Below are 21,902 nucleotides of genomic sequence, written 5' to 3' on the forward strand. Positions count from 1 at the left end.
CATAGCTTGAGCATATAAGATCTCAAAGCCTGCCCCCACAGTGACACACTTCTAACAAGACCACATCTATTCCGACAGGCCACACCTCCTAATAGTGATACTCCCTATGGACCAAGCATTCAAACATATGCGTCTATGGGCGTCATTCCTATTCAAACCACCACAGCACGTATGAGGCTGTGTTGTCTGTGTGTGGTGGAGGAAACGCATGTCCCTGTGCATATCTAGACAAGAGGAAGGCACCAGGTGTCCTTCTTATCACTCTTTGCTTTTTCCTTTCAGTCTGGGTCTTTTCCTGAACCTGGGGCTCATATTTTCTCCATCAGGCTTGAAGCCAGCAAACCCCAGCGAGCCTCCTGTTTCATCCCTCTCAGACCTGGTTACAGGTGTGGGCAAGATTCCCAGCTTTGTCCATTCATGCTGGTGTCTGAACTCAGTCTTCATGGTTGCACGACAGCACTCTTAACTCATGAACCATCTTCCCAATCTTCCCAGTCCCAGAACTCATTTCATTGTTTTTGTTTTATTTTGTTTTTTGTTTTTTGTTTTTTTTTTTTTTTTTTTTTTTTTGGAGTGTGGGTCTAGCGATAGTAAACTCTCTCAGCCTTTGCTTTTGTAGGAAAGTCTTTAAGACTTCTTTGAAGATTTATTTTATCTTATGAGTTTGGGTGTTTTGCCCGCAATGTATGAATATAGAGTACCACATGCATGCCTGGTGCTGACAGAGGACAGAAGACTGTGTTACAAATGGTCAAGAGCCACCTTGTTGGGGCTGGGAGTCACACCTGGTTCTTCTGCAAGGTGAACAAGTGCTCCTAACTGCTGAGCCATCTGTCCAGCCCCTTCCTGGGAAAGTCCTAGTTTCTCTGTCTTAGAAGGACAGTGGTTTCTCTCAGCACTCAATATATCTGTCCATTCCTTCTGGCCCTCAAAGACTCCCTCAAGGAAGAATCTGGCAATCCCATGGAAGCCCCTGCACATGAGACCAACTACTTCTCTCCTGCTGCCTTTAATGCTGTCTTTGACTTTTAGATCTTTTCATCATAGGGTGCCTTTGTGTGCCACCTCCTCTGTTATTGTCAAAGAGTCTTTCTGTGTAGCCCAGGCTGACCTTGACCTCACCATTCTCCTGCCTCAGCCTCATGGGTGCCAAGATTATAAGCATGAACTAGGCAGCTGGTACCTTATTCTAGTTGGAGTTCTTTGAGTTTCTTTTCTTTCTTTCTTTCTTTCTTTCTTTCTTTCTTTCTTTCTTTCTTTCTTTCTTCCTTCCTTCCTTCCTTCCTTCCTTTTTCTTTTTCTTTTTCTTTTTCTTTTTTTTTTTCTTTTCTCAAGCAGGGTTTCTCTGCATAGCCCTGGCTGTCCTGGAACTTACTCTGTAGACCAGGATGGCCTCAAACTCACCAAGATCTGCCTTCCTCTGCCTCCTGAGTGCTGGGACTAAAGGCTTGGGCCACCACCACCCAGCCATTCTTTCGGTTTCTTAGATGTGTGTGTTCATCTATTTCCTAAGATTGAGGAGTCTTATTATCATTCCTGCAAATGATTTTTGTCTTTTATCCTTTTTGACTCTCATATGGAGATCTGGGTCTCCTGGAAGATGTTCTGAAAGTCCTTTAGAGTCCTTAATAATTTTCTTCATTCTTTCTTGTTTTTTTTTTTTCCCCCCACTGATTGATTTTAAGTGACTTCTTTGGGAGCAGGAGAGATAGCTTGTGGGTTAAGAGCACTGGATGCTCTTGCAGAAGACCTGGGCTCAGTTACCATTACCCGCAACCATTGACAACCCCAATTTCAGGGGATATGATGCCCTCTTCAGGCATCATGCACATACCTAGCACACATACACATAGACACATGCAGGCAAAACATTTATATAGATAAAATAAAAATAAATAAATATTGAAAAAAGCAGGGTGTGGTGTGGTATGGTGCTGGAGAAATAGCTCAGCAGTTAAGAGCACTGGCTGCTCTTCCAGAGAAACCAATTTGATTCCCAGAACCCACATTGATAGCTTGCAACCTTCTGTAACTCCAGTTCCAGGGATCTGTTGCCCTCTTCTGGTCCCCACAGGTACTGCATGCATAGGTGCACAGACACAAGCAGGCAAAAACACCCATACATATAAAATAAAAAAGAAGAGAAGATCACAGCAATTTTATCTGTTTGAATGACTTCTCTTCAAGTTTGCTGTTTCTTTAAGTCTGAATGGATCCTCCTTATGAGCTCCCACTATTCAACTCCTGAATGTCTGCTTCGTTCTTTTTAATGGTTTTGTCTTTGTCCCTGTTGGTGGTGTTCCTTGTTCATAAGTCATTTCTTGATGTTTTTTTTATCGAATTTATGACAGATTTTTCCCCTATCAAGCAATTTATAGATCTGTGTGTGTATGGAGGGAGGGACTGCATGTATATGTCCTTGGGGGTAGAGGCCATAGTACCTATCATCTTATGTCTTTCCTCAGGTGTATCCACTTTGGTTTCTTGGGAGGGGCGGGGGAGTTCTTTTGTTTGTTTGTTTGTTTTTTGTTTTTCCAGACAAGAATTCTCTGTGTAACAGCTCTGGTTGTCCTGGAACTAGCTCTGTAGACCTGACTGGCCTTGAACTCACAGAGATCCACCTGCCCTTGCCTCTACAGTGCTGGGACTAAAGACGGAACACCACCACCTGCCTGGCCCACCTTAGCGTTTTGAGACAGTATTTCTCACTGGTTAGTCTGGCCAGAGAGCCCCAAGGATCTGCCCCCTCTCCCTCCCCATCACTGGAATTACACATGCATGCCACCATGACTGGCTGTTTATATAAGGACTGAACTCAGGCTCTTGTGCATATTGGCAAGGATTTTGCTGGCTGAACTGACCCCCTCAAGTCCCAGGCCTGTTTTTCTTTTGGGTCAACTTCAGGGGGATTTAGTCTGGCTGGGCTATATTCTCCTGCTTCTTTGTATGGTTTATAAGTTTTGTGTGTTACTTTTAGTTTTGGCTGGATGGGGGCATTTGAGGAAAACATCACTCCAGATTTCACCCAGTCACACTTTACCTATCACACAGTTGGGGGCTCAGAGCATCTGCCTGTGGGACTGGAATCCTAATGTGTTGCTGGCCTTTGTTCGGTGGCTTCACACTCCTGCTCTGGGTTCATCTGCTCTCCACTCATGCAAGACAGAGTCCACAGTTCCACCTCCCCTGGGTAGCACTCTGAGGAGCCAGACCTCTCAGTGCCTGGCCAAGTTCTCCGTTTCTGCCCTGCAGACCTGGTCCTGATGGGGAAGGGGCCCTGGTGTGGGAGGAGCCTGGTGTGGGAGGACCCTGGTGTGGGAGGAGCCCTGGTGTGGAGGACCCTGGTGTGCCATATTTCATAGGGGGAGAAATGCTGAAGGGCATTGCTATAAACTGAATATGCATCCCAAAAGTCACCTGCTCGAGTCTTGTCACCAATGTGATAATACTAACATCATAGTCTGCTTCATGGAGATGTTAGGTAATGAAGATGGAGTCAGTGTCCCCACAGAAGGGAGTGGGGACAGCCTGGGGTTGTAGCCTAGCTGCAGAGTGCTCAGGGCAGGGTTCAATCCCCAGTGCTGTACAGTAAAATGGGGATCAGGGAGGAGTTTGTGGGTTCCTTTTCTTCTCTTCCTTTGCCACTTGAGGATGCAGTATCCCTCCCTCTTCACCTTCCCACCCTTTTACGCTGCCAGCTCAAGCCTTAGCGTCACTATGTTGACACAGAGACTTGTGATTTCACTAGACCCTCCAGTGCTTTTGATCTTGAAATTCCAGCCTCCATAACTGTGGAATACATTTTAGGGTTTTTTATTTGTTTGTTTGTTTGTTTTGATTTGGGGTTCAAGCTTCATGCTGAAGATCAGGAAGGCAAAGTAGCCAATCCAGTAGCTCTTACCTCTACTAAACTGAAAGGTAATCCTGTCTCTACGAGTCCTCAGAGACAAATGCTCTCCCTGTCTGGAAACTGAATCTCACAAGAGAGCCTTTGCTTCTTCCTTTTATACCTCCCTAGTGCTGGGATTAAAGGTGTGAGCTCTGTTACTCTTTTAGACTGATTCACTCTTATGTAGGCCAGGTTGGCCTTGAACTCACAGAGATCTATCTGCTTGTCTCCTGAGTTCTTGAATTAAAGGTGTCTACCACCATTGCCTGGCCTCTATTGCTTGCTAATATGGCTGCTGGCATTAAAGGTGTGTATCACCACTGACTGGCTCTATGGATGTGCTTAGCTTTGCATTTTTTATCTCCAGTGGCTTTATATCACCACGCCTCTCCTTCTTCTTTGCCTAGATTCTCTCCTTATTTATTCTCTTTTGCCTCTTAGCCCCACCCATTCCTTTCCCTGTTTTGTTTTGTTTTTGGTTTGTGATTTTCAAGACAGGGTTTCTCTGTGGCTTTGGAGGCTGTCCTGGAACTAGCTCTTGTAGACCAGGGTGGTCTCGAACTCACAGAGGTCCGCCTGCCTCTGCCTCCCGAGTGCTGGGACTAAAGGCTTGTCACACACACACACACACACACACACACACACACACACACACACACACACACACACACACCCCGGCTCAGATTTTTGAACAATCAAGTGCCTAAGGCAGGCAACGTGAAACAAACACAACACATATTTATATAATTTAACAAATGCAGAAAAGATTACATCATTAACAAAGGCAGCAGAAACTAATGTAACACACCTTTACACAGTTAAAGTAATATTACACAACATAAATAAATGTAACACATCTTTAGATAGTTAAATATTCCACAACACCATAGGGTATGGACCTCTGTGTGTGTGTGTGTGTGTGTGTGTGTGTGTGCATGTGTGTTTGTGTGTGTGTGTGCATGTGTGCGCTAGTGATGGAACCCTAGGTTTTGTATGTGGTAGGCAAATTTTCTTTCGCTGAACTGCACCCCAGCTGTACATTGGATTCTGGTGTGGTTGCTATGGTTGCTCCCCACTTAGAAGTCTAGAAACATAACTGTCCCATCTGGACTGTAGTAGCTTTGCGTGAGATTGGCAGAAACTGCTGTGCTTTTTCAAGAACTCTCCATAGAAATAGCATCTAAGAGAACCAAGTACCATGTCTGAGACTCAGGAGCCTCCTTCTGCTCTCTGCATCCTGGTGCATTGTGGGTAGCCGTGTTAGGTGTACCCCACCCCCCAGTAAGTGGCTTCCCTTCTCCCTGCAGTGCTCTGACCCACAGAAGCGGCTACACATCGCCCAGGAACTCCTGAACACAGAAGAAGCCTACGTGAGGCGGTTACACTTGCTGGACCAGGTAGCCCATAGGCCTGGGAAGCCCCTTCTCTCCATGCCCCGAATTCAAACTATACATCCCTTTAATTGTTTGGGTTCTATGCTTAGAGTGGAATGACAAATACTAAGTGCTGTGGTTCCAGGCAGAAGCCCAGTCTGTTCACACTGGGGGATATTTCTTCATGGACATGAATAGATGCTGGTATCTGAAGAGACGTCTCAGTCAGTACAGTGTTTGCCTTGCATGCACAAGGGTCTGAGTTTGATTCTTAGAACTCATGTAAAAATGCCATGCTAATAGTGCTGGCTAATACTTCCCAGCACTGGGAAGGTGGAGTCAGGGAGATACCTGCTTGGCAAGATTAAGGTTCAGTGGAAAGAACTTGTCAAAACAAAACAAACAAACAAACAAACAAAAAAAAACCAACAACAAAACCCCAAGTTGGACGACACCTGAAACTGTCCTCTAACCTCCCCAGGCATGCACACACACCTATGCCCATGTAAACCTGTACCCGTATGGACATGCACACTTGCACTCACATAGAACATCCATAGCTAGACCAGAAGGTGCTGTGTGTCCCTGACCATGAGGAAATGTGAAGAACATCCTTAGCACCCAGGAAAACAAAGCTTGTTCGGTGTGTGGCTCCCTCCTCTGCCTCACAAGCCAGAGAAGATCTCCTTCCCTTTCTGAGAGGGTGATGAGGAAAATTATCACACTCCATCACCCATGCACTATTCCTACCTTACCCATGATGCTCAGCTATAAGCAAGCTGTCAATAAGACTTAAAGCTGGAAGATTCTGGATCTGACAATCATTAAGAAAACCTAAGTGAGAGCCAGGCAGTGGTGGCGCACGCCTTTACTCCCAGCACTCGGGAGGCAGAGGCAGGTGGATCTCTGAGAGTTCAAGGCCAGCCTGGTCTACAGAGCAAGTTCAGGACAGGCTCCAAAAAAACCAACCAACCAAATAAACAAAAACCTCAATGGGGCTAGAGAGATGGCTCAGTAGTTAGAGTTACTATTGTTGTTTTGAAACATCATTATCAAAAGCAAACTGGAAAGGAAAGGGTTTATTTTGCTTTATGCTTCCACATCATAGTCCATCAATGAAGGAAGCAAGGAGAAACTCAAACAAGGCAGGAGCCTGGAGGCAGGAGCTGATGCAGAGGCCATGGAGGATGCTGATTCCCGGCTTGCTCCTCAAAGCTCACTCAGCCTGCTTTCTTAGAGCACCCAGGATCACCAGCCCAGGGATATGGCACTCCCCACAATGGGCTGGCCACTCTCCCATCAATCACTAAGAAAATGCCCCAGGATCTTATGGAGGCATTTTCTTAATTGAGGTTCCCTCCTTTCAGATGACTCTAGCCTGGGTGAAGTAGACATAACACTAGCCAACACAGATGTTTTTATGTGCAAGCATGAAGTCCTATGTTTGAATCTCAGCACCCAAGTAAAAAGTTCACCCTTGGGGGCTGGAGCAGTGGGTCAGCATTTGGGGGGACTGGTTGCTCTTCCAGAGGACCTGGGTCTGGTCTCTAGCACTGACGTAGGGCTTCACAGCCATCTGTAACTCCAGATCCAAAGGCTCCAATGTACAAGGCACACATGTGGTGCATAGACGTGACTCAGACAAAACGCACATCTGTAACCCCAGCACCATGGAGGTACAAAGACAGGAGGGCTGCTGGGGTTTGCTGACTGCTAACCTAGCTCCAGACCCTACTCAAGAGAATGTGGTGGGGACTGGCAGCACTGCCCTGGCCTGCACACGTGTGCGCGCGTGCACACGTGCGTGTACACACACACACACACACGCACACACACACACACACACACACACGCACACACACACACACGGTAAATTTTGTTTGGTCTTTGTTTTTTGTTTTGTTTTGTTTTCAAGACAGGATTTCTCTGTGTAGCCCTGGCTATCCTGGGACTCATTCTGTAAACCAGGCTGGCCTCGAACTCACAGAGATCCACCTTCCTCTGCTTCCCAATTGCTGGTATTAAAGGCGTGCCCATCTAATTAATTTTTTTTAAATTAAAGAACAAACCAGGTGGTGGTGGTGCACACCTTTAATCCTAGCGCTTGGGAGGCAGAGCAGGTTGGTCTTTGTGAGTTCGAGGTTAGAAAACAAAAGGAACTCAAGAGTCCATCCCTGTGGTAGGTGTCCGGCTGGCTCCCATGCAGTTACCACTGTGGGCTTCTCTGTGCTCAGGTTTTCTGCACCAAGCTGACTGAAGCAGGGATCCCTCCAGAAGTCATCACTGGCATTTTCTCCAACATCTCTTCCATCTACCGTTTCCATGGGCAGTTCCTCCTGCCCGAGCTGCAGAAGAGAATCACAGAGGAGTGGTGAGTGTGGCAGAGCCCTCCACATGGCCCCTAACCCTGAGTTCCTCTGCCGGAAGCCTGACGGGTTCTGGAGGTGGGGGGTTTGTCTCCTGGAGGCCTGGGTGCCTCCCTTCCCTGAGATTCTGGTTCCAACCCTAGCCCTGCCTTTTCCGGGTTAGTGGCTTTGACTGGGCCTTGGGCATCTTTCAGCTTGTGATCTAGATGAGATTGACATCTGGAAGCAACACAATGAACTGTGCTGCTGGTTTTATTTTCCCTCTCAGCCCGTTTCTATCTTTGCTTTTTGAAAGGACCTTCTCCTCAGGAGTGGCTCCAGGCCCTCTGCTTTCTGTGCTCCTCAGCTTTTGCCTATTTTCAGCAAAAGCTGCAAGCCACAATTAGTGCCATGACACCAGAGAGGCCTACCAGTTTTAAACGTATGCTCCCTGCATTTTGGGAAGCTTGAAGTTTGCCTACCTTCCTTTACAGGGCTTGTATGCCCTTCAAGTCTCCTGACTTTGCCTTGGGAGATTGGGGGCGTTTGTCTTGTCATCTTTGTCTCAGTGTGTGGCTGGGTCACTTTGTAAATCTTTGGAAACTGCAAAGCAGGTTGCACTGTGTCCTGGGTGTGGACTTCTGGTGACATAGTCAATGTCTGGCAGCACAGGCTTTCTCCTTCTGTGCTCTGGAATCCCTGAGTGTCCTCATGGTATCTCCTCTGACCTGTAATGATGATAACACAGGACCCCTTGCCTTGCATCCCTGGTTGCTTAATCTCTGAAGTCAAACCTTTGCATACAGTTTCATAGGAGTCCCAAGTGATGGCTGTGTGCCCATGCCTTTTTTTTTCCCCCTTTGGTTTTGGTAATTATTAAGGATAAATCTCCAAAAGAGAGTGTTAAGATCAAACCTTACTATGTTGATTTTTCCTGTGGAGATGTGAACATCTACTTACCCAAGATAGGGCTCCAACAATAGAACAAAAAACAAAACAAAACACTGGATTCCACCCAATCCCAGCTTCGCTGCAGCAGTGAGCGTGGGTGACTTCGAGGTGGCTGCAGCAAAGTCTCATGAAAGCTGCATTCCAGGAGCTTCCCCACAGCTTGATGGCAGCTTGGCAGAGTGAAAAGTCTCTCCCAAGCAATGGCTACTGCTTGTATGACCTTGGGTGTGTGTGGTGGGGGAGGGTGCTTCTGAATTGTGTAAGATTCAGGAGCTTCCTGAAGTTTTGGTCGCTTCCCGAGCCTAGTAAGTTTTACTGCCTGAGTCTTAAGGAGCTTCCCTTTCCTGGAGGGGGTGTTTTAATGCAGAGGAAATAACTGCACAATGTTTGCTTCCTAGAATCTATTTGTTCACTCAGCGCACTCAGAAGTTTTCACCATTGGTCCTGCAAAGTCTTCCCTTTTCTCCATGGCTTTGACAGCAATGTAGAGAGCCCTTATTTCTAATCTGTGCTCATTTAGGATGGCACTTCACCAACATCTTTGATAACTGTGCCCCCCCCCCCACTCAAGGGCAGCACTATTGCTAAGACCCTCTGTTTGGGTTCTGGGCCTCAGCCGGTGCTGCTGAGGTGTTTAGAGAAACCCCCTTTTAATGTCCAGTCCACAATCTGGGAGGAAACATGCTTTAAGAGGGTGGTGAGCACGCTTACCATCAGAGCACTGCTGCGCCTAGACTGTTCACTAATGACCACGCTTCTCCACACAGGGACACAAACCCTCGGCTTGGAGACATCCTGCAGAAACTGGCCCCATTCCTGAAGATGTATGGCGAGTATGTCAAGAACTTTGACAGGGCAATGGGGCTGGTGAGCACATGGACCCAGCGTTCTCCGCAGTTTAAGGATGTCATCCACAGCATCCAGGTAGGTGGCTGTAGGAGTGTGACATACACACCTTTTCTTTTCTTTTTTTTTTAAACTCTAAATATATTTTATTAAGACAAGGTCTCAAGCCAAGCATGTGGCATATGCCTTTAGTCTCAGCACTGAGGAGGCAGAGGCAGGCGAATCTTTGTGAATCTGAGGCCAGCCTGGTCTACATAGCAAATTCCAGGCCAGACAGCACTACATACTAAGACCATGTCCAAAACAAAAACAAACCAAAACAACAACCAAACCAAACCAAGCAATCAAACAAACACAATAAGCCTCCACAACAAGACAAGGTCTCTAGATCTGACTAGGATGAACTCCCTATGCAGCCAAGGATGACCTTGAACCTTCAACTTTTCTGCCTTCACCTCCTAAATGCTGGGATGACAAGCCTGCATTAGCACGCCTGGCTTTTTCTACATGGGTTCTGGGGTTGACGTCGGTCCTCATGCTTGAACAGTTACACTGCCCCCCCCATCTCCCAGCCCTCTGGAGAAGCTGTGACACTAAATTCTCACATAAGCATGTAGTATAAATTTCATCTGTGCAGTGAGCTCCGCACACATGTCCCTCCAGAGGGCGAGGCAGTTTTCAGCCCGAGCACAGGCCACTATCCCTGTCCAAACAGGCTCTTGGGTCTAGCAGGTCCTCAGGTGACCAGACACTTCTAGGATTGGGATGACAGTTGTCTGCATTGACCACCCCAGCACTATGTTGTCCCTGAACAGTGGCTGTCTTCTGGGAATACTTCCTGCTAGGCACAGCCATGGTTCTGCTCCTTGGCCTCAGCACAGTTCAGCCATTCTCGGCTAAGACCTGGACTGTGTCTGCTGATCCTGACGTCGCTTCTGGTACCTGGAGGATGGGATCTGGACCAGGATAACAGTACACAGGATGCTCCTGACAGCAAATTCTCTTATGCAAAGTCCATGGGCAAAGCCAAGAAGCCTTGACCTGGACAAAATGGGATTAAATGACCACCAGGTTTTCCTTGGTCTCTGGAGAATTCTTTGCTTAATCCAATCCAAAGCATATTTTAAATTATAAGCCTTAAAAAATCCAAACATTCACCAAGAGTTTGTAAAATGACCAATTTAAGGCTAGAGAAACCTGAGTTTGTACACAGATGAAGGCTGGCATGGTGGCATGTAGATGGAATTTTCTGTCCCTCATGGTTCCACAGCTGTTTAGTCCCAAATAAACACACAGAGGATTATATTAATTATAAATGTTTGGCAGATGGCTCAGGCTTCTTATTGGCTAGGTCTCCCTTAATTATTAACCCATAACTATTAATCTGTGTATCTCCACGTGGTTAGCTTACCGGTGATGCCCAGGAACTTTCTTCCTCGGCAGCTACATAGTGTCTCTCTGGGTAGTATCTTCCTCTACCCAGAATTCTCCTAGTCCGATAGTCCCGCCTATACTTCCTGTCTGGCTATGCCCTGCCTGTCCATTGGCCAAAACAGCTTTATTCATCAACCAATAAGAGAAACATGTATTCACAGCATACAAAAGAACATCCCCCATCAGTGGCATGTGCCTGAACCCTCGCACTGGGGCTAAGTGTACAGTCATGAGACAGGTATGTTCTGGGGTTGATCAGCAAGCCTAGAAGAAGCTCAATTTTCAGCCAGAGACATGAATACACACAGCATACCCAGGCATGACCACAAAAGGACAAACGCACAGACATCACAGACACTCTGTGCTATTTACCATTATCTCTAAGCACACATGATGGTTATTATGTTCTGAAACTCATCTGTAAGCACTGCAGGTTCATCACTAAGTGTGAAAGAGGGTATCTCCCACGCACAGTGGTGACTGAAATCGAGAAGCTCACATGGCTGTCACAGCACCGTCTCCTCCTCACAGCCTACACAGTCATCAGCTATCCCAATGATGCACTTCTGTGTTTTCTCTTTGTGGTTCACGAGCCACACTAGGACCACACACTGCTCTCATTACCAGGTTGAGTCCTTCCCTCTAGGACAGGCTCTGCCTGTGCCCTCTTGAGGGAATTGGTTGCCTTGTGGCTTGGGGTTATCTGTGGTTTTTCTATGATTCAGTTTGGGCAGTGCCTCCATCACTGGAGCAAAGCCTTTTTGCTTTTTTTTTTTTTTTTTCCCTCTATTCTTAAGTTTCTAACAAGGAGAGACTTTGAAACACTATGAATATCCATTCCACATCTTCCCTTGATTATTGCTTGAAATAGTGTGTGTGTGTGTTATGCCTGTGAACATGTGTGTGGATATGCTCATACATGTATATACTAGTAGAGGTCAGAGGTCGGCTGAGGTTGAGTGTCTTCTGTCACTCTCCATCTTACGTTTTGAGGCAGGGTCTCTCACTGAACTCAGAACTCATGGGAAGGCTGGCCAGTGGTATCTGCTTATCTGTGCCTTCCCAGCATGACACCCAGACATTTTTTTTTTTAGCTTTTCTTAAAGTGTATGTATACATGTTTGTCTGTGAACCCTATGCATGTCTTGTTCTCAAGGATGTCAGATACCCTGAAACTAGGCTTACAGACAGCTGTTAGTCACATAGTTGCTTGGACTGAACCCGGGTCTTCTGCAAGAGTAGTAAGTTCTCTTAACCTTTGTGCCATCTCTCCAGCCCCAAGACTCATACTATTTTTCATGAGTGCAGCCTTCATTTATAAACCAAAGACAGGCATGGAGGCTCACACCTTTAATCCCAGCACTCAGGAGGCAGAGGTAAGTCAATCTCTGAGTTCAAGACCGGAACAGCCAGGGTTACACAGAGAAATTTTATCTTGAAAAAAGAAAGCCAGCAACAACCAAACCAAACCAAACAACACCCTCTCCCAAAAGACTAATTGTTTTACCGGCTGAGATTGGTGGGTAAAGTGCTTACATATAAGCATAGGGATCTGAGTTCGGATCTCCAGAACTTATTACACCCAAAAGAATTTTAAGCCATCTCTACCAGAAGTTTTTTTGTTTGTTTGTTTGTTTTGTTTTTTGAGACAGGGTTTCTCTATGTAGCCCTGGCTGTCCTGGAACTTGCTCTGTAGACCAGGCTGGCCTCAAACTCACAGAGATCTGCCTGCCTCTGCCTCCTGAATGCTGGGATTAAAGGCATGTGCCACCACCACCACTGGGCCAGAAGTTTTGTCCTGGGACCTGACGAGGATGTGGGTGGCTGGGGCCCTGCTAAGGGGCAGGGCAGTGGATGAATGTGGGGGCGGTGAGCGTGTCCTCTTAGCTGTCAACATGGCAGAAGCAGATGTGCCAGGCAGCATGGCAGGAGAGCCCTCAGTGAGCAAAGGGGCAATAGCGTGGTAGCAGTGGACACTGGTAGGCTTGTGTGCAGGGTCAAGGGTGTAGACTCCTGCTGCCTGCACCAAGAAAGCACTAAAGTGTGGCAAAGGCTGCTGTTATCTGGAGGGGGAGGGGAGTGGGGACAATACAGGGCTAGGCTTTCCTGCGCCCTCCTGCTCTTTCCTTCATTTGTGATGCAGGGACTCACAGGACTCTCGGCCCCCTCTAGGCATGAGGACTGATACTGGGGGAGGGGTTCATATGTGTCTTCAACCCAAACCTGCCCACCCAGAGAGTTCCAGTCCTCCCTCCATCATTAGGCCCCTTTGAGCCTCAGTTTCTCCAGCTATTAGGTATGTTCTGGGCTGATTGTGTATTAAGAGCAGGCAGCTCCAGGCAACCTTCGGGGACTGTGGCGCCAGAAGCAGGGGGCAGGCTGGTGACCCCGTGTGTGTTCTCTGTTCCCCCAGAAGCAGGAGGTGTGTGGGAACTTGACGCTGCAGCATCACATGCTGGAGCCTGTGCAGAGGGTCCCCCGCTATGAGCTGCTGCTCAAAGACTACCTGAAGAGGCTCCCCAGGGATGCCCCAGACCGCAAGGATGCTGAGAGTAAGTGGGGGTGGCTGCAAGGCTGAGGGGGAATCTCTGTAAGAGGCTGAGAACCCTGGGCTGAGACACACACACACACAGAGACAGACAAAACAGAGAGAGACACAGACCGATGACTAGGAAACCAGGAGAGTGATTTCATCTTTCCTATCACACAAAAGGATGCTGTCTCTGGGGAAGACACTGCCAAGCACTGGCTCCATTCAGAGCTTAGGATCCAGCAATGGGCCCCACAGTGCAAGACCAGAGTAACTGGTGGGCAGCACAGGGCCGGGCACTGTGCAAGAGAGTCAGGGGCACCATCTGTGTTGGCCCCAGCAGGCTCAGCAAGTGGCTCTGGGCTTTGTCTTTTCTCTGGGCCACACCTCTGGAGCAGTCTGGGCACCCTGAGCAAAGCCAAATACAGGAATAAGGCCTCCGGCTGGAAGCCATGCCCACATTTTCACTGCTAGCCTGTCCAGTGAGAACTTGTGGAGTTACCACATGCCCAGGCTCACTCAGTTCTCCTCATTCAGGGTCCCTGGAGCTCATCTCCACAGCTGCTGACCACTCCAACGCTGCCATCAGGAAGATGGTGAGTTCAGACTGCCCTAGGGAAGCAAAGCATAAGCAGGGAGAGTGGGGAGGGCAGACCATGTAAATGAGCACCCTGACCCCTGATTCCAGGTGGGTGAGCACAAAATCACCCAGTCTCCCTAGCACATGCTGGGTGCACATCCTAGCACTCCCTAGTAATACCAAGTGCATGCTCAGCCTCTCTCTGTACAAACCAGGTAGGCATACATCCACTGTCTTCGTTAGGCTTCCTATCCCTGTGAAGAGACACCATGACCAAGGCAACTCTTATAAGGAAAACATTTCATTGGAGTGGCTTGCTTATAGTTTTAGAGGTTCAGTCCATTATCATCATGGCAGGGAGCATGGTGGTCTGAGACAGACATGATGCTGGCTACATCTTGATCAGAAGGCAACAGGAAGTGGTTTCAGTGTCAACACTGAGCAAAGTTTGAACAAAAGAGACCTCAAAGCCCATCTCCACAGTGACATGCTTCTTCCAACAAGGCCACCCCTACTCCAACAAAGCCTCACCTCCTATTACTGCCACTCCCTATGAGCTTATGGGGGCCAATTCCATTCGTACTATCACAGACACCTTCCCAGTGCAAGCTAGGACATGCCATGACTATACCTGTATCTACTGCTCCTCTATATACCTGCTAGCAAGGTCATGGGTTCTTCCCTGCCCTCCAGGGTCCCATGCATCCTGTGCTGTTTTGTTCATTAGCATCTATGGCATCCATACAGAAGGGCCAGACTGACCTGCCAATTTCTAGGTACACAAGTAGAAATTGCAAGTCCAAGGACAAGACGTCTGATACCTAGCAAGTCCTACCCCAGCCCATGTTGCTATTGTCTAAGTCCCTACAGGCTCAATCCTACTGTGAATATTATTGAATTCTAACCAAGAGCTAGGGCTGTGAGCTGTTCACCTTGTACCCATTGTGCCTTTGTGCATTGTGACTCCCCAACCAGACCTGGGGAAGGTGATACATAGATTGGCTCAGTCTGGGTCATAGCCACTCAACTGACTCCTGCATGCCTCAATTTCCTTGTCTGCAAACTGGGGATAACATTGCCACTCACCTCATAGAGTTTGTGCAGAGTTAGATAACTAAAATGGGAATGGTGTAGAACAGTTCCCTGTCACATGACAACAGAGGTTTATAATTTATCATTCCCTGATTGGTGAGTTTCTAGTCACCCTTCATTACTCAGCTCGAATGTCATCCTGTGTTTCCTTCCCTTTTCGCTGGCAGCCATTTTGTTGCTACAATGCACTCTGTGTCACAGTTGCAGAGCGTGGCTTTGCTCACCTCTGGGTCCCAGGCAGTTCCTTAGCCCTTGGTGACTTTGCATCTGCCTGAGCTTCCTGTCTCTTGCAGGAGAAAATGCACAAGCTCCTGGAGGTGTATGAGCAGCTGGGTGGGGAAGAAGACATCGTTAACCCAGCCAATGAGTTGATCAAGGAGGGCAACATCCAGAAATTGTCTGCCAAGAATGGCACCATGCAGGACCGGCACCTCTTCTTGGTGAGCCAGGCTGCCATCCCAGCCCCAGAACTCCCCCGTCTGCCTTCTCAGGCTCTGGGCAGTACTAGCAAGATGCAGAAGCCCAAGGGTGGGGGGTTCTTCTGTGGCCTCCCCTGATGATTTGCTGGGCTGTCTCTTGTCAAGGGCTCTGCCCTGGTTTCCACAAGCATCTAATATTGATGCCTTTTATATCCAGCATTTCTGGTTTTCTATCATCTACCTCTGTTACAATGAAAGAGCCTCCAGGAACCAGAAATATAAAGAGTTGTAGCCCAACATCAAGATCCTAACTTTTCCCAGAACCAAACTGGGTTATGGGGAAGGGGAAAGGCAGGAAGGAATTATAGTACGGGCTCCACTCGAACAGCTGATGCAGGAAGAGACACGATTCTTTTTTCCCCATTTTTCTATAGCTACTTCTCTTTTTCCTCTACCTCCCCTTTCTCTTCTCCTTCCTCCTCTTCCTCTTTCTACTTGCCTCTTCGAAAGGCCTTACATTTGCTAGGTAAACACCCTATCATACTGTCTTATACTGGTGGCTCTGTATCTCTGAAAGTTTTCTTTCTTTATTTTTTTTTTTTAACCGCAGGCCTGTGGCATATCTAGCCACAGGTTATTGGCTGACAATGATTTCATCTTGTGGGATGGGCCTTAAATCCAGACAGAAATTGATTGGTTGCTCCCATGCCACTCAGGCCACTATTGTACCAGTGGGCATGTCTTGCCGGACCAGTTGTTACTGTAGCTCCTTGGGTTCACAGCTGGGTATGATTGAGGCTTACATCTCCTCTGGTAAAATGCATAGCATCTTTCGGCACTAGAGAAGCTATCCAGTAGGAGTGAAGCCTCTGGGTCAGCACCAACTTGATCTCTTCATGTTCTATGATTCAAGTATGTGGCATTTTCAGCAGTAGAGTCTTACTATCAAGTTCTGGTGGGTAACCAAGAGCATTGGCAGTAGCCTGTACCATGTGCGGGTCTGTGGGACCTCCCTGGTCAACAACTCCAAAAGATGTAACCCTTTCCTGAAACTGGGTTTTTTGTTTGTTTTTCTCTGGTATTTAGTGGGCTCATCACTGTCCATTACAGGCTCAGAACCTGCCTTTTGAAGGTTGTGCCTAAAGGCATATGTGTACATCTTTAAATGAACAGATATAAACTTACACATGTGTAATATATATGTATATGCACATATGTATTACTTTGAGATATTAAAGAAAGCTTATGTGGGTCCCAATGAGGGGCCCCCTGTGACTACCTCTCCCCATGACATCTTTCTTGCAGTTCAACAATGTGATGCTCTACTGTGTACCCAAACTAAGGCTCATGGGCCAGAAGTTCAGTGTACGGGAGAAAATGGACATCTCTGACCTCCAGGTGAGTGGGCCCCTCCCTCCTCTCTTATACTCTGGAAGGGGAACAAGCAGGGATGGGGATGCTAGGTTTTGATGGCCACCTCTGTGTCTCATGGGTTTCTGACACAGCATCTTGGCCTTGGTAGGTCCTAGCCTTAGATAGGCACTGCTGCCTATGGATTCTACATCAGGTCCCTGATGGTCTCATGCTGAAAGAGGCAGGAGGCTGGAGCTAAAGTTCATAGCCATGGGAGTCACACAGACACAAGATAGGCTGTCACTTTGTGAGGACAAGACTCAGGGTCCCAATTAAAGATCCAGAAGTGAAATTCAGGTCACAAATTCAGAATGGAACTAGGGCCTACTCACATGGCCTGTACCCTAGGCCACAAGTTGTCTCATTCCCTGTACTACCTCAAATCCTTCTGTCTTTGCTCCCCTTGATCCAAAAGCCTATTCCATATGTCATGATATTCATGGCAATATGGATTCTATCTGCCACTGAGAGAGGTTTGAATTTATAATTGCTCCAAAAATATTTTCTAAATAAATGCCTCTAACTCTCTGAAGAAGCAAAGATTTGATTAAACAACTACCCACTCCATAGAAATTCTCTTGGAATTCTCTGGATCCAGGTTAAGAAATAATTACAAGCAATGACCAGCTACAGGAGGAAAAATTGCTTTTTTCATAGTTAGAAGAAACTACTTTTGCAGAGTTGCTCTACTGGAAATCGGCCCTGGGCTAGACAGATGACTCAGCAGTCAAGAGAGGTTGCTGTCCTTTCAGAAGACCCAACTTCAGTTCCCGACACTGAGTGGCTCACAACTGCTGGGAACTCTAGCTCCAGGGGTTCCAATTTCTCCCTCTGGCCCCCTCAGGCACCTGTACTTATGTACATAATGGCACACACACACACACACACACACACACACACACACACACACACACATAAATGTTAAAAAAAAAAAAACAGTCCCAGCACTTGGAAGGCAGAGGCAGGAGGATCTCTGTGAGTTTGAGACCATCCTGGTCTACAGAGCGAGTTCCAGGATAGCTAGGGCTATTACACAGAAGAACCCCATCTCAAAAAACCAAACACACACACACACACACACACACACACACACACACACACACACACACACCAGTCCTGTTTTTTCAATGCACAGTGGGAAAGTCCAGAGGTTTGTTTCTGGCTGGGTCTGGTCCACATATCTAGGATGCCTCCAACTGTCTGACTGGGGTCAGGGACTCTTACAGGGACCAGCCCAAGAGCTGCCAGGAGCAACTTTGCTCTGTGGTTTTCTGCTGATGGAAGAGGGTGAAATCTGAGAGCCTCCAAGGATATGATATCATTCCATCTGGGTCCACTCCTTTATACCCACAATGCACCTGTTCCTGTGGGCACAAGCACCTTCTGAGGGACAGAGTCAAGGATCTTCTAAGCTTTTCATCCCTCCCAGGGAGGTGCAGGCTGTGCTGGGAAGGAAAGGCTTGGTCAGGGCTGCATGGGAACAATGGCTAAAGGAGGTATGATGGACAAGTGTATTTGCCAAGCATCTGTCTAAACACAGAGAGCAAGGCCCAGCTCTGTGTGGGCAAGACCAATGGCATGCTCTCCCCCTGAGCCTCAGCATCCCCACCTTATAGATCTGAGAGCTCATGGGATCACCCTGACACTTCCACAGGAAAAATAAAACAAAAACCTCAGAATGAGAGAACATGGATTTGTCTGTGTTAGGGAGCAGCTAAACAGCAACTCGCATTCATTCGCTCTGTTCTGTGTTCTTCCTGCAGGTGCAGGATATTGTGAAACCAAATGCAGCACACACATTCATCATAACAGGAAGAAAAAGGTCCCTGGAGCTTCAGACTCGGTATGGCACTAGCGTCTGCGGCTGTGTGAACATCTTTGAACTGAGACTGTAGCAGATGGCTTCTCTTACTGAATGAGATAACCCTTCAGTATGTTCCTACTCACACAGCTCAACACTTCACATAACCAAGGATGGATAACAACTAAGAACTAAGCTTTTAATTCTAGGTGTGTGTGTGTGTGTGTGTGTGCGCGCGCGCGCATGTATTTTTAAATTGAAGATGGGAAGATGTCACAGTGGGTAAAGTGCCTGCCTCATGGCATGAGGACCTGGGTAGCCAGACACAGCAGCATGTGTCTACAATTCCAGTCCTGTCCTTGAGGCTCGCTCTTTAGCCATCCTAATGGAATCAGTCAATGAGCTCCAAGTTCAGTAAGAAGTCCAGTATCAAAAGTAAGGTGGGTAGTGTTTGAGAAAGACACACAATACCAACCTCTACATAGATGCACACGAGCACATGAATACATGTGCACACACCTACTCAGATTTATTTATTTTTATTCTGTGTGCGTTGGTGTTTTACCTGTATTCATGTCTGTGTGAGGGTGCCAGAGCCTTGGAACTGGAATTACAGACAGTTGTAAACTGCCATGTGGGTGCTGGGATTTGAACCCAGGTCCTCTGGAAGAGCAGCCAGTGTTCTTAACTGCTGAGCCACCAATAGAGTTTCTATTGCTGTGATAAAACACTATAACTAAAATCAACTTACGGAGAAAAGGGTTTATTTCACTTACACTCCCAGGTCGTATCCGCCACTGAAGGAAGTCAGGGCAGGAACTGCTGCTTCCAGCACGCTCCCATGGCTAGCTCAGCCTGCTTTCTTCTATGACCCCAGAGCCTCCTACAGAGGGGCGGTACCACCCACAGTTTGCTGGATCCTCCCACATTATTCATTAATAACAAGAAAATGCCCCAAGACTTGCCTACAGGACACCTGATGGAGGCATTCCCTCAGCTGAAGTTCCTCTTCCTAGATAACTGCACCTTGCATCAGTTTGGCAAAATGCTAGCCAGGACGCCAGTCCTTCATCTGGCTTTTTTTCAGTTAATGTGTCAGGTTTCATCCTATAATCTCACATATTTTCCCAGAGTAGCACAATCCCCATCAGTATTATTAGCGGGAACTGGTGAGGTGCCTTAGTGGGAGAAAGCACCACTGCCAAGCATGATGACTCGACCGCCATCCTTCATGGTGGGACCTGCATGGTACAAAGAAAAGGCCAGCTCCTGCAAGTTGTCCTCTAAACAGCCAGAGGTGGCATTAACACCCGTACACACACACACACACACACACACACACACACACACACATTAAATAAGCTGCAATGATATTTTTAGAAATATCATCAGCAGGATCCCATGCGGGTGGTCTGAGCCTCACTGGCGCAAAGTGTGCCTAGAACAGAGCCCCACACTTGGACTTTAGTGCACATGCGTTTCTGCCTCTGTGCGATGAACCTCTGAGGGGAACTACCGCTCAGCAAGTGGTGTGTCTGCCGTATCTGGTCACACTGTCCTCCAAGGCCAAGCTTGAGCTCTCACAGGCAGTGTGCCGGGAATACAGTCTGTCACATTCCACCTATGGCCTGAGAGCTTTGTGATCATCTGCGAGGCTCCAGGGTGCTGTTGGTCTGCAGGACGAGCCTGGCTCCATGGGGCCACATGTGTTCTGAACACTGAAACTACCTTTCCAGCCTTGAGTTGCAGTTACAAGGCGGTGGTGAGTGGCTAGAGAGGCACACAGGGGTGTCCATGGATGGACTGATAAAGTACTGATTTTGTCTTCACAGGACAGAAGAGGAGAAGAAAGAATGGATTCAGGTAACTCTCTCAAGTCTGTTCTCTCTCTCTGCGGATCAAACCTAGAGCCTGGGGCCTGCTCAACAAGAGCCCTGCTTCTGAGTTGCATCACCAGCTCTTGGTTTTGGGGGATAGCTTTTGTTTGGTTTGGGGGGAGGGGGAGGGGTTGAGACAGGGTTTCTCTTTGCAGACCAGGCCAGTCTCAAACTCATAGAGATCTGGGTATAGGTTTTGTTAAGGGAACAACATTGACTTCAAACCCTCAGCCCTCCTGCCTTGGTATCCTGAAGGCTAGGATTTCAGACATGCATCACCATATGTGGCTTACATCCTCATGTTATTGTAGTATGGCCATTTCATGTTGGACCACATGACCCAGGGACTCTTCCCTAACACTAACACTGCCTGCCCTCATGTCTGAAGGGAGGCGTGGCCATGAGGTGCCTCTAGATATGCTTTCCGGGTACCACAAGCCTTCCAATCCGTTTACTTGTTTGAGCCCCATCTCCACAAGTAAGGAACCAGGGTCAGGAGGGGCCTCAGGCTAGGCGTTGTCTTTCTGGAGCCAGTCTCTTTGGTCATGAGTCATCGGTCAGGAAAGGTGATCAGGGCTGCCCTGTGGACACCTGGGCCCTGTGCTCCCTGTGTCCTTCCCTGGCTCCCTGACAGCCCTGTGGCTTTGCTGTGTGTACAGGTTATTCAGGCCACTGTGGAGAAGCACAAACAGAAGACTGAGACCTTCAGGGCCTTCAGCGGTGCCTGCAGCCAAGATGAGGAGCCCAGCCTGTCTCCAGACCAGCCTGTGAGTCAGCAGCCTGTTGTCTGGGGGAAGGAGGAGTCAGCTCTTGGCCAGGGAGAGAGGTCTAGGGTGTGACACAGACAGCTGGAACACACATTCCCTGCTTTTCCTGTGCTGAGTACCACCGCGACCCGCAACCAGCCACCCGCTGCACCTGCTGCCTTGCGGGTTAGTGTCCGTGTGGAGGACACCAACTTTTATGCTGTTTTGCCATCTCCATGTCTTCAGCAACAAGGTAGCCATGAGCATCAGGGGACCTTATCTTCCTATGGACCTGAGCCTCAGAGGCCCAGTGACACTCCCAGGCCACTGCAGTGGTACAGACATCCTCAGGTTCAAGTGGATGTCTTTTTGTGCTTATGTTTTCTCCCCAAATTCCCCTGCACCCCTGAGGTGTCTGTTCAAAGCCCTCTGCCTGTAGAATCAGGGGTATATGTTTCCCCATCCTCTGTGCAGCGGCCCCAGGGGTACAAAAAGGAGCCGTGACTGAGACAGGGGCTAGGGATGGCCATCCCTCATGTTGAGGCTTCCCCATACTTAGAGCAGACGGAGTGTGGAAGGTGATTTCTGCTCTGTGGGAGGACAGCC

General features: G+C 48.0%; 1 protein-coding gene across 2 annotated transcripts in view; it reads left to right on the top strand.

The window, feature by feature from the left end:
• Fgd3 (FYVE, RhoGEF and PH domain containing 3) overlaps positions 1 to 21,902 on the top strand; it is a 49,116-nt gene that overhangs the window by 13,819 nt on the left and 13,395 nt on the right. For both annotated transcript variants that reach the window (XM_051194303.1, XM_051194302.1), the window contains exons 4-13: positions 5,197 to 5,286; positions 7,497 to 7,633; positions 9,326 to 9,482; positions 13,252 to 13,390; positions 13,906 to 13,964; positions 15,334 to 15,480; positions 16,765 to 16,857; positions 18,636 to 18,715; positions 20,506 to 20,536; positions 21,210 to 21,317. In XM_051194303.1, the coding sequence (XP_051050260.1) occupies positions 5,197 to 5,286; positions 7,497 to 7,633; positions 9,326 to 9,482; positions 13,252 to 13,390; positions 13,906 to 13,964; positions 15,334 to 15,480; positions 16,765 to 16,857; positions 18,636 to 18,715; positions 20,506 to 20,536; positions 21,210 to 21,317 (1,041 nt within the window). The remainder of the gene's footprint in view (positions 1 to 5,196; positions 5,287 to 7,496; positions 7,634 to 9,325; positions 9,483 to 13,251; positions 13,391 to 13,905; positions 13,965 to 15,333; positions 15,481 to 16,764; positions 16,858 to 18,635; positions 18,716 to 20,505; positions 20,537 to 21,209; positions 21,318 to 21,902) is intronic.

This window comes from Phodopus roborovskii, unplaced genomic scaffold (genome assembly GCF_943737965.1).
Source record: "Phodopus roborovskii unplaced genomic scaffold, PHOROB, whole genome shotgun sequence".
Classification (NCBI taxonomy): domain Eukaryota; kingdom Metazoa; phylum Chordata; class Mammalia; order Rodentia; family Cricetidae; genus Phodopus; species Phodopus roborovskii.